The sequence below is a fragment of the Fusarium oxysporum genome, chromosome VIII (genome assembly GCF_013085055.1).
Source record: "Fusarium oxysporum Fo47 chromosome VIII, complete sequence".
Taxonomy (NCBI): Eukaryota; Fungi; Ascomycota; class Sordariomycetes; order Hypocreales; family Nectriaceae; genus Fusarium; species Fusarium oxysporum.
The window spans coordinates 1,155,025-1,167,370 of record NC_072847.1 but is presented as its reverse complement, the minus strand read 5'-3'; the positions used below and the strand labels follow the sequence as shown (position 1 = coordinate 1,167,370).

General features: G+C 48.8%; 3 protein-coding genes across 3 annotated transcripts; 2 read left to right on the top strand and 1 right to left on the bottom strand.

The window, feature by feature from the left end:
- Window positions 1–927: 927 nt before the first annotated feature.
- Window positions 928–2,291, top strand: FOBCDRAFT_143074 (uncharacterized protein; the record flags this gene model as incomplete). Its single annotated transcript, XM_054706472.1, has 4 exons — window positions 928–956; window positions 1,104–1,314; window positions 1,388–1,838; window positions 1,888–2,291. The coding sequence occupies 4 exons, from the start codon at window positions 928–930 to the stop codon at window positions 2,289–2,291; spliced, it is 1,095 nt and encodes a 364-aa protein (XP_054562447.1).
- A 169-nt stretch (window positions 2,292–2,460) lies between these two features.
- On the bottom strand, window positions 2,461–3,496 carry FOBCDRAFT_143096 (uncharacterized protein; the record flags this gene model as incomplete). Its single annotated transcript, XM_031188846.2, has 2 exons — window positions 2,461–2,715; window positions 2,762–3,496. The coding sequence occupies 2 exons, from the start codon at window positions 3,494–3,496 to the stop codon at window positions 2,461–2,463; spliced, it is 990 nt and encodes a 329-aa protein (XP_031036111.2).
- Window positions 3,497–5,989: 2,493 nt separating this feature from the next.
- On the top strand, window positions 5,990–12,102 carry FOBCDRAFT_187479 (uncharacterized protein). Its single transcript, XM_031188847.3, has 3 exons — window positions 5,990–9,602; window positions 9,651–10,614; window positions 10,665–12,102. The coding sequence occupies exons 1-3, from the start codon at window positions 6,357–6,359 to the stop codon at window positions 11,987–11,989; spliced, it is 5,535 nt and encodes a 1,844-aa protein (XP_031036112.2). The 5' UTR covers window positions 5,990–6,356; the 3' UTR covers window positions 11,990–12,102.
- Window positions 12,103–12,346: the final 244 nt, after the last annotated feature.

The following is a 12,346-nucleotide window of genomic DNA, read 5'->3' as shown; positions in this document are numbered from 1 at the left end:
GAACCAACTCAGCTTCACTTAGAGTTATTACTGAAGAACCAAGACCGTCGTCAAGTCCTCAGTCCATCAAAGCCCAGACTATGAGCATAAGTGCTAGCTTGATCTCTGATTCGACATTTAATGAGGGATAGCATTGGTCATTCTTTAATATTCTCGTTCCTTCAGATTCACGGCCGATACGAGAAGTAATACGAAGTTTCAAAGTCGGGTTTAGCCATCGGAGAGATCGCTATCAATGCATGGACATCTATCAAAGTTAGTTTCATTATCTATGAATGGACGACACCAAAATTTACTTCTCCATCAACTGCTGACGACAAGATGCATTGCTTTATGAAGCGCAGGTTGATTAAATACATCCACAGTACAACAGAGAATGCAAGAGATATAAGCATTACGAGGCCGGTACTCCACAAATACCCTGTCCGCCCACCATGATCGTCTGTTCGGGTCAGTTCAAGTCGGGTAAACCGATGTCGTTGATACAAGGCCGTTGTATGGAGCGCATATTGTTAGACTCGATTTTGAGTGTAATCTATTCGGGCCTATGCCATGCTGCGATATTATTTGCCACTCATTCTCAATCGTTCGACTCATTCTCGTGAGATCCGATATCGACAGTCTAGTCGTCCTTGAGACTTCAGCCTCAAGCCCCGAATAATCCTCCATGAGGCATGGACATGTCAAGATCCTTGGAGTCCCACCGCCATTAAATTAGCAGCGTCAATCACATCAGCACGAACCCCCTCCTTCTAAATGAGCCCAAAAAAAAAGCTGCCCCGCCATCCCCGACATTTTCCCCCTACCATTCATTGACCTTTAACCCCGCCATCCCTCAACGCAACCCGCCTCCTCGACTTCTTTTTGCTTTGTGCTTTTTCACCGCAATCTTGAATCGCTCAGTCAGAACAAAGAAATCCACTGAAAATGCCCGTTGGAACTGTTCTCGTCACCGGGTACGCCACTCAATCATCCCTTGCGACACTGACTCCTACTATCTCTTCTTGGTCTTGGACATTGTCTTTGTTGTCGCAAGCTTCAGGACACGGATCATACGGTGTCGCATAAGACAAAGAAGCACCAGCTAACGATTGATCTTCCAGTGGTACCGGCTACATCGGCTCTTTCACCTCGCTCGCCCTTCTTGAGCACGGTTACGATGTCGTTATCGTAGACTCCCTCTACAACTCCTCAGAGGTTGTCCTCGACCGCATTGAGCTGATCTGCGGCCGTCGACCTACCTTCTACAAGGTCGATGTCACAGACGAGAAGGCCATCGACGAGGTCTTTGCCAAGCACCCTGCCATTGACAGCGTCATTCACTTCGCTGCTCTCAAGGCAAGTCACATGTCAACCGGAGCGATCATCCACGACTAACACCATCCAGGCTGTCGGCGAGTCTGGCGAGATCCCTCTCGAGTACTACCGTGTCAATGTCGGCGGCAGTATCTCTCTGCTCCGCTCCATGGAGCGCAACAACGTCAACAACATCGTCTTCTCCTCCTCCGCTACCGTCTACGGCGATGCTACTCGTTTCCCCAACATGATTCCTATTCCTGAGCACTGCCCCATTGGACCTACCAACACATATGGCCGCACCAAGTCCATGATCGAGGACGTTATCACCGACTTTATTAACGCTCAGCGAAGCAACCTGGAGAAGGCCGGTAAGGAGTTCAAGCAATGGAACGGTGCTCTGCTGCGATACTTCAACCCTTGTGGTGCTCACCCCACTGGTATCATGGGTGAGGACCCCGCTGGTGTTCCTTACAACCTTCTTCCCCTCCTTGGAAAGGTTGCTACTGGTGAACGTGAGAAGCTCTTGGTATTCGGCGATGGTGAGTTTTCCTAGCGCATAATTGCTGCGCAACTTCTAACATCTGGTAGACTACTCCTCTCGCGACGGTACTGCCATTCGAGACTACATTCACGTTGTTGACCTTGCCCGCGGCCACCTTGTCGCTCTTAACTACCTGCGTGAGAACCAGCCCGGTGTCAAGGCATGGAACCTGGGTTCCGGCCGTGGAAGCACTGTCTTTGAGATCATCAAGGCCTTCAGCAAGGTCGTTGGCCGCGATCTCCCCTACGAGGTCCGCCCTCGACGACAAGGAGACGTTCTCGATCTCACTGCCAACCCCACCCTCGCCAACAAGGAGCTCAACTGGAAGACCGAGCTCACTATGGAGAAGGCCTGCGACGACCTCTGGAAATGGGTCAGCAACAACCCCAAGGGTTACCGACAAGATCCTCCCGCCGAGATGGTTGAGGCTGTCAAGGCTTCCAAGGCTTAAAAATAGAAATAATGATGACCAAGGCCACCCTTGTGCGAGCAGGCCTCTCGCATTTCACGGACCGAGATGAAAATTTCTTAAAAGATTTATGTTTTTTGGTCATGGTTGAACCATCCATATAGCATTATAGACAGATAGCGCATTCAAAATAAAAATAAAAAGGCTAGACTTAATCGATTTTAATGAGCAACTTTCCAATCGTCTTTCGGCTCTCGATGTCCTGGTGTGCCTGTGCCACGTCCTTGAGGGGGTACACCTTGTGGATGGTAAGTTCGAGCTTCTTGGACTTGATGAGGTCGAAGAGCTCGGATGTGTACTTTTCGAGATCAGCTCGCTCGGAGACGTAGCCGTTGACTACGGGGCGCATCAAGCGGACGCACTTGGGTGTAAGTCGGAAGAGGCTCACGGGTTCCACAGCGCCGGACTGTGTTGTTAGTTTTGGATGTGAGAGTTGGTGAGATATCACTTACAGCGTTGCCAAAGGAGATGAGGTTACCCTTTGCAGCAATCATCTCAAGATCTCCATCGAAAGTAACCTTGCCCACACCATCAAAGATAACATCCGCACCATGACCACCAGTGATCTCCTTAACCTTTGCAACAACATCATCATGGGAGTTGATAACCCACTCCGCGCCATTCTTCTTCGCAAGTGCAAGCTTCTCCACTGAACTAGCAGTACCAATGACCTTGGCACCGACAATTCGGAGCAGCTGAACAAGCAGAGTACCTACACCACCAGATGCAGCGTGAACAAGGACCCATTGGCCAGCCTTGACTTGACCAGCTTCACGGATGAAAGTCCATGCTGTAAGACCCTGGAGATAAGCAGCGACAGCTTGGTCAGTGGGAACTTCGTCGGGGATTTTGACAGCGTCAGAAGCGTTAACAACACTGTACTCAGCGTAGGCGCCGACAGTTCCCATGAAGACCACGCGCGTACCGTTCTCAAACCCCTTAACAGAGGAGTGAGCGTCAACGACACTACCAGCAGCCTCACGACCGAGGGTAAGAGGAAACTGGGGCGCTTTGTAGAGACCACTTCGGAAGTATGTATCGATATAGTTCAAGCCCGCAATCTGGTTCTTGACGAGGATCTGGCCCTCGCCGGCTTTGGGAACAGCAACATCGTTGAATTCAAGGACTTCAGTGCCGCCGTTCTTGTTAATCTGAACGGCCTTCATCTTGGGAGGTACAGGCGCCATTGTTGCTGTTGAGAAATGTGAGGTTATTCTGGAGATTCGCTGGATTGGGATTTGGTTGAGTGGCTTTGATATGGTGCTGGTTCTGAGCAGGGAGCGTCGGAGAGGTTGAGCCATGAGGGTGAGTGTCGGGACTGGGGATTAATAATGTGTCGGGTCGGAAGAGGGCGGTTTTCGATGGAGGAGTGGTTCGGAGCTATGGCGGGGATTGGGGATCGGGCCCATGATGGCGGGGTAATGATACTGATGTGATTGCACGTCATGATTGCGGTTTCGGATATGAAGAGAAGAGAAGAGAATTTGATGTAAATATCTTGAATCATATTACAAGGTCGATACGCTATTAGATAGAGTGCTTACTCGGATGTTGAGTAACTGGTGAGACTGGCGGTTCTATTGCTTACAATTCCCCTTCTAGAAGGCAGATGACATTCCTTAGACGTGGAGAATCCTGCGTCTATCCTATCATATCTGCATCCAGTATTTACATATACAGGCACCCCATCTGCAGTTTCGCCTATGCTACTAGATTGAAATAAAACTCAATACTCATCAATTTGTCAGTTTATGTGCGATCTTGTCCACTGTATTGATTTAAACTGAGCTGTGCTGGTGGACGGCTAAGCTCTTACCCACATCACTTACACAGCAAGCATACTACCCTATAGCCCAGCTCTGGACATTAAAGATCCTCATACTCAGTCAGTCTGGGGCCTGAAACGAACTTTAAATGCCTATCCATGCTTGTAGTGGAAATAATAAGGAACGTTCAGTCTCAAAAGCCAATTCTGATAAATCCGCTTAAGTATTAGTGCATGACATTTAATGATATTCCCGGGCTCACGATGACATGGACAATGCTTCTCAGAGCTAGTCTGTACCATAGTTACAGATACGTGGATACTTTACGCCTGGAAGCGTGAGGATGTTCTCCTGTATCCTTACGCGCTCTCGTATAGCTAAAATACACCAGTGTTACAGCCCTTGGGTCAGATGAGTCTCGTGATGTCTCAGCCAGCTTGGACTGGGTCGTCATGATTTAGATAGCCCTCTTCAATGGCTACCGAAATGACAACTTTATGATATTGTGAATTTGAAGTATGTCGATTGGCTACTACTCCAACACAAATACCGAGTGTGGCTTTGCCAAAGCTTAGTTTGCGCGTTGCTTGTTTCAAGGCTGTTGTGAGCTTACTTGACAGCTAATATGGGCACGTCAGGGACCAGGTCAGTTCTGAACCAGACCTGCATCTCGATTGTTGATCAGATCGTTATGCTAGTTCTCAATGGGTTAATACATGCGATGCCATTCATGTCATCTACTGATTTCTGCAGGCCAGTCTTGAACAGAGGATCTTGACTGTCAATTCAAGCATTTAGATTTAGGGTAAACGATTGAGTAAGCATAATTACAGTTACGCCTCCCTCAAGTCAATATACGGTGACACCGACTGAGTCAATCGGAAAATGAGACGATGACGAATTTGACGATAAGGAAGAGGGGAAGTAATTTTGTTGTTCCATGAGTTGTAAAAGAATGTTCGAAATGCTACCCCCAAAGGGCTTAGTCCTCGTCAACTACAACGTTGTTCCAACAGTTTGACTAAACTTCTAACGTTAATTCTAAGCTACACGAACCACGAGAAGGATTCTTCAAACATCAGCCCATTCACAACTCGTCTACAGAAGTTCTCACATTAGTCTCGAAAGAAAGTCTCAATTAGGCTGAGGCTACGCCAGCATACGCGTGGCCAGCTCCTCTTAGACGGAGGCGTCGGTCCAACCTCCCGATGGGTTTATTCTTAGGCGTCGCCCGAACTGGCCTGTTTACGGCCTAGTGATCGCCGCGAGAGATTTTCAGCCAGGGGTCGGGGCCATTGGTTTCATGTGTCAGTGGCAGTTGGAGCAGATGTCATGACAGAGGATCGTGGCAGTGCAGGCGGCTTGGCATGAGAAGAGCTTCGCAAGCTCGTCCAGGGAGTGTCCCTGTGTGTGTGCGTCGGAGGATTCTTATTGAGGCCGGCTAATGTATTGAGATGTTCATTGGGGTAATTGGAAAGATATTGCAGTTGAATTACTGATTTGCGACCATTGTTTCGTCCAATGCTGGGGTCAGTGATTATCATTAGACCTTGGGCCGCTATACGTCACCTCAATTAGAGTGCATGTTTTAGGGCGTTTACCTCAACGACAGGGCATCCACTCATACGGTAACAGGCCGAGAACGAAGTGTAATTTACGTTAAACATTAGGCATTCTACACTGCCGAACTTGATGCGATCGCTTCCTTGAGTTTGGATAAGAGTAGCACAGGTCTATAATGCAATTGAACCTTGAAATCAAGACTACATACAAGATATCAGGTCTCATTGGAGGCTCTCATGCCCAGTGAATTACACGATGTGACACCCAGACGTATGTGGGGTGTTGCGGCTGTGGCTTAGTGCATACACAGTGGGGTATCACAGCCTTCAGGCTCCCCCCCGGCTTCAGGCATATTCTGTAACACTAAGAACCGCCTCCGACTGGACCTCACCTCGAGACAAAAGGCGAGGCCACTGCACACTCGGTCAAGCCAGGAAGTACCGGGTCGTGCTTTGTTTCCTCAATTGTACAATAACAATATCATCGCAGCCTTATGAGGGGCAGACTTCTCCTCAACCACGCATCATTCTTCCGTCTCATTTCGCATTCTTTCAACTGTCATCAGCTATTGCTACAACAAACACGCATTCATTATTTGATACCCAGTACAACACCGTCAGATTTACAGCATTCAAATCGAGTCTCAACCCGTCTTCCAACAGCTTATATCATCATTGACTCGTCTACTCGCCAATTCAAATGATAGCCGCATCTTAAAATGAATCCCTCAACGGTTAACGCCCGACAGAGGCGAATTATCCAATTATCACAGCAATGGGGTTTCTCACTACCACCCAATGCCCCTACTCCTCTCACGCGACCACCTCACCCAACCTCTTTCCGAACTCACGGCGATGATGAAGTCGCTGACGGCCTTCTGCAGAGGCGGTCCGCTGAAGTCGCACAACTGCGACCTAAGAGTGGCTTGTCGCGAGCCTTCTCATCGAGTAACCTGAAAAAAGGAAAGCATTGGGATACCAAAGAGATACTGAACGTGTTGAACTCTTGGGTCGACAGTTCAGGCTCGCCCGGTGTAGCCGAAGCATTGATTGCGAAATTGGCTGCAGCCGGTGTCGACCTAGGTGGTATGCAGACACAGAAGCAGGGACTATTAAACAGAAGAAAAAGTGTCGAGCATGGTCTTGATCGGACTCGCCTTCTAAAGTCCGCCATTGAACGAGACCAACTAGACATGGTACACGTGCTTATACCGCATGCTGACCCATTGACCCTCGATATCTGTCTTCCAGCTGCGGCCCGAACCAGAAATGCACGAATCGTGGAGGTCCTATTGAGGTATGGAGCAAATGCGTCGAACACTGCGGAAGGGCAGGACGAATTCCGCAAGGCGTGCTCTGTTCCAGCTTTATCAGAGATCGCATCGCTCATCCTAAGATCTGATGGACGGCCGGAAGAAATATGCACATCGCAAGCGCTTACCGACGCCACAAGAGCACAATGTTTCGACACTGTTTTGCATCTGAGTCGTTCCACAGCAGACGGGAACTACAACAACGCTGAAGCTCTCAAGATCGCTATCAACGACCAGAGAAGAGATATCGCGATGGCAATTGCCACAGGAAACAAGCCACCTCAAAGTCCTGGCCTTGATGAGGCTTTCGAGCAGCTCATGAACAACACAGAATTGCAACCACGGTCGAAACTTGACTTTGCTGAGCTCCTACTTTGCTGCGGTGCCCAGGGTCCTATACTGGAAAGATCACTTGAAGTGGCGTGCGAAACACAGTTCTTTGAGATGGCTGACCTTTTGGCGAGTTATGGAGCTTCAATCGAGCACAACGACGCTTCTGCTTTGAAAACCGCCATTTCAAAGGGCCAAACCAGCCTTGTGGGCTCTCTTCTCAACGGATCGTCCAAGATTGATCCTGCATTGGCATCAAGTTGTGTCCCTCTGATTCCCGAGCATGCAGATTCTGGGACTCGACAAAATTTGCTATACTCCCTCCTCAGACGAGGAGCAAATGGCGATGTTCTGAACGATTGTCTCATTCTAGCTGCTAAAGCTGGGGACGTTCATTCTGTAGAACTTCTACTCAACCCTCACTTTCGCGAGCCACCCAGCGGAAAGCAAAATGGGCAGGTAAAGCCACGCATTACTAACCGCCACGCTGTCGCATCGCCTAATTACCAGAACGGAGAGGCCCTACGTATAGCGATCTTAGCCGGAAATGCAGAAATGGCAGCCAAGATCCTCTTTGCGAGACCCTCAAACGAAACACTTACCGCAATATTTCCTCTAGTTAAGAGCCTACCCCCGTCGGATCGTTATCGTATGGTTGAGATGTTCCTAAGGGGAGCTTTAACCGGCCCAGCTTTGCACAAGGCTCTTCAAGATGCAATCAGTGAAGACCCTTCCCAGAGAGACGACGCTCTGATCAATCTTTTACTCAAGTATAATGCGGACATCAACTATGACGATGGCGCTGGACTTACCCAAATCATAAATCAGATGGACCTGGGGTTATTCACCAAATTGATGCAAAACGCTTCTCCTCAGACAGCAGCTGCGCATGTCAACAACGTGATGAGTATCGATAACCACCAAATCAGGTACGAGATGATGTCAATGCTGTTTAATGCAAGGGCGAGTGTCGCTGGACAACAGGTTGCAGAAGCTCTCCTTGCGAATATATCGGAAACACCTGTTGACATGTCTCTTCTTCGACTTATCCTTGAACAAGGAAGACCAGACATAAACGGTCTCAACGGTCAAATTCTGCAGAAAGCCGCCCAAACCCCTGACCCCAAAGTTATTGATCTGATTCTGACATTGGGCAAACACAACCATGACACCATCTCTGTTTGTCTTGAAGGACTAGCGAAAATCTCCTCGAGCGAGAACAAAGCGTGGAAGCTTGATGTTATCTTGACCAGATCACCCAAGAAGATCAACCTGGATGCAATGCTTGTGCATGAAGTCCAGACTCTTATCGAGGACACGTCTGGCAATGCCTCTTTCAAAACACTGCAGAAACTTTTGGACCGCGGCGCCGATGTGAACGCTTTCCAGGCAAGGGCACTATGCAGTGCGGTCAAAGAAGCGAAGGACACGATAGTTGATACCCTGTTCGGCAGTGAGAGGCCACCGACAGCAGCATCACTAGCATTCGCTCTTCCGCAAGCCCTAAATATCTTGGATCCTATGACCCGCTTGACTTTCACTAAGAGTCTAGTAGAATCTGGAGCCTCCCCTCGTGAAGTCAACAGAGCGTTGATCCATGCTATTAGCCATTTCACTACAGACGTCGCTTTGATCTGCGTTCTAGCCACTTATGCTGATGCGTCTGATGGAGAAGCCCTTGCACTCGCTGTTGCCAAAGAGTCAGTCGAAGTCTTGGATCTTCTTCTCTCACAGCTCAAGCATACGGACGAGACCAGAGATTCTTGCTTGGATCAAGCGATGAAGATCGCCGACTGGACGGTTCGTCTTAATATCTGCAATCGTCTGGCAAAATCTGGCGTTTCATCTCAAGCAGCCTCTAACGCTCTGCTTGTTGCGGCGAGGGATGGTGATTTGGAACTTGGAGATGTTCTTATTGCTCACGGTGCCAGTATTTCCACCAACGGAGGTCAAGCTATCATTGAAGCATGTCGCGGTGGTTCCGTTGAAGTTCTTGATGTGCTTCTCAAGTCCAATGCCGATACCCAGAAGTTGACATTGGAGCGTGGATTCCAAGCTGCGACTGAGGTTAGAGATTTGAACAAAAGGGCAATGGTCTTTCAGCGCCTCCTCAAGAGGGGTGTTTCTGGAGAGGTTGTCGACATTCAGCTCGTTTCAGCTGCAAAGTACGGCGAAGAGGGTCATGAAGTGCTGCGTGTTTTGCTGGCAGCGGGTGCGGACCCCAACTACAGTAACGGTGAGGCAGTTGTGGCGGCAACCCGAAGTGCCTTTGTCGGTAGTCTTGAGTTGCTGTTGGGATTATGGCACGAGGGTGGCAATCAGGTAAGTTTGACAAGTCGTTTGGAGACGCTATCGCTAACGTGTTTGTAGAAAAAGGCATCGCCTCCTACTTTGGTTAGGGCCATGAAGGCAAGCTGGAAGCTTAACCAAGATACCAGGCTACATATAGTCCAAGATCTGATGAAAGCAGGCATGCCAGCTGTGGATGAAGTCCACATCGCCTTGAGTAAGGCGGTTGGTGAAGACGAACCAGATGAACGACTTATCCAGGTCTTGCTTGACTCTGGGGCATCGCCGTTCACAAACGGTTGCTTTGCCCTTACCCAAGCTGTGCAAGGCGTGAAGGTTTCGGCACTAGATCTTCTCCTGGGTAGTAAGATCGATGAGGATGAGATACTCAAGCTTTTCGAAAACGGATTCTCCGAGACACAGTTCAGCACATGGTTCTCCCCGAACGGTCTAGAGGTTGCAAAAATGCTTCTGGCGAAAGGGGCTAAGGGAGTGGCTGTCAGCAGTGCTCTGGTGCAGGTGATGAAGAATAGCACAGACGAGACGGAGTCATTGGCTGATGAATTTGTTGATTTGTTTGTCGCCCATGGAGTTGATATTGACTTTGAGAATGGAGAACCTCTGATTTGCGCGGCATCAAAGGGTAATGCCCATTGGACAGAAAGGCTGCTTGCTTGCAAGCCATCACCACAAACTCTCACGCTTGCTTTTGAGCGTGTGTTTGATACAGCAAGGTCACCCGATGAAGTACTGAAGCTGTTTGAACTTTTCTCAGGATATCGCGATGGAGAGGTTGGACTGGACGTCATAACACGCAGTGCTGGGTCGGATCCGATCCTCATCAAGGCGATTTCGCAGTATCCTAGGTCGACTGAGCTGTTGCAGACGTTGTTGGATGCTGGTTTCTATCATGATCAGACAACAACATATCGTATCCACGACAGCGTGGAGGAGCCTGAAGAGGTGACGGTGCTTGCCTGGGCAATTGCTCAGCCACAGAAGAAGGTCAGCTCGGCACTGATTAAGATGCTGATCGAGCGTGGTGGTAAGTCTTTAATCGTTTGCTCATCGCAGACTCATCTCTAACATTTATAGCGAACGTCAACTTCGAGACAACAATCAGCCGATCCACCCCTCTTATGATTGCTATCCAAGCCCGTCGACCAGATATAGTTAAAGAACTACTTCTCGAAGGAGCGAACGCCGATATTACCGATGCCATGGGCAGAACACCTCTTGCGATGGCCACCGATATTGGTGGTGAGCTGTCGACTCGCATGATGGGCAACTTACTGGCATTTGATCAATCGAAAGATGATGGATCACTACACAACTCCGCCAGAGAACTCAACTTTGCAGCAGTATCAGTTCTAGTGGAACATGGCCATCATCCCGACTTCCCTAGTCCACTACACGATGGAAGATCCGCTTTGGGTGAAGTTTGTCGCCATGGAGCAGGGTCTGGTAAAATGACTGCAGATGCAGAGAAGCTCATGCAGAAGGTGATGACTTTCTTGATTGACGCTGGCTCAGATTTGACCTTGCAGTCGCATGGGAAGTCTCTGCTTCTTCTTTGCTTCGACTCTACAGATCCTATTGCAACTACTCGCAGTTTCTTGAAAGTGGCTATGTGGAAGGAGATCAACAAACCGTTTAATCATTACACTGATGGCGAGTTTACATATTCTCCGACAATGTACGTCAGCAAAGTGATGCCTGAATCGGATACTCGAGACCAGCTTCTCAGCCTTCTTCGAGCGAATCGAGCAGTGGATGTATATTACGCCAACTCTGGAGACCAACCTGACGATGCAGTCGGTCTCCCTAATGATATGGTAGTCCAAGAACGCGAAAGAAAAGCCAGACTACGACGACTGGCACTCGAGACTGAAGACCATGCTATTGCGCTCGCGCGAGCAAAGGAAGTGGCCAGTGTGGAGAGAGAGATCTGGAATCACAAAGCAGAAATTGAGGATGCCCGTCGTCGTAGACTCCACAACGAGGACATCAATGCAACACGACAAAAGGCTGATCTTGAAGAATCGCTCTTCCACGCAGCTGTCAAGAGACGACAGTTGGAGCAGAGCAAAGTGACGCAGTCCAGTCTTGAGCGTATCCAACAAGTCGCCGCAGCTGAACTCCTAGCCGAAGAGACCAGACAACAGAAGATGATAGAGTGGGAATCTAAATTGAACTCTGAACGAGCCGGTAATGCGCAAGCACTTAGTAGTCTACGCATCAGTGAGCGTGAAGAGTTGGAACGCATCGAACGAGGTGCAGATGAGAGAGTCAAGAGGAGACTCGAGGCGCAGAAAAAATTGGTTGAGACACAGGAGAGATTGGCAAAGAGACTTGCTTCCGGACCTGGAGGGGGAGCAGATGCCAGGAGGCAGATTGGATACGTGGAAGAGATTAATTAACCCTTCTGGATTCAACATTAGCATCACTGGCAGGTTGGGGGGATAGGCGTTGGGTGTTTTTGTTATCAGATACCTATTATAGCTTATGATGAGATGATACTTCTTTTTTCTAAGACTGAACTTAAATGATCTGTGAAAAGCCCGTGAAGGTAAGATGATGATACAGCCCAGAAGTTTGACAGTGTCGCAGGCTGTTTCCTATTATACATGTCTAAGGAAATTCGTAGAATCAACCATTCTCATGATTTGTTATTCACGATCAAGCTTTAATTTCAAAACTGCTATGTTCGGAAAGTCAGCAACGTCAAATGACATACATAAGTAGGGGGATATACCAGACACCTCCGAACTCTGTGG

Excerpts from the sequence above, each read along its gene's own strand:
- FOBCDRAFT_187479 (XM_031188847.3), top strand. The coding sequence starts at position 6,357 with ATGAATCCCTCAACGGTTAACGCCCGACAGAGGCGAATTATCCAATTA. Across the intron at positions 9,603-9,650 it reads GGCACGAGGGTGGCAATCAG|AAAAAGGCATCGCCTCCTAC; the intron begins GTAAGTTTGACA and ends ACGTGTTTGTAG. Across the intron at positions 10,615-10,664 it reads GATGCTGATCGAGCGTGGTG|CGAACGTCAACTTCGAGACA; the intron begins GTAAGTCTTTAA and ends TAACATTTATAG.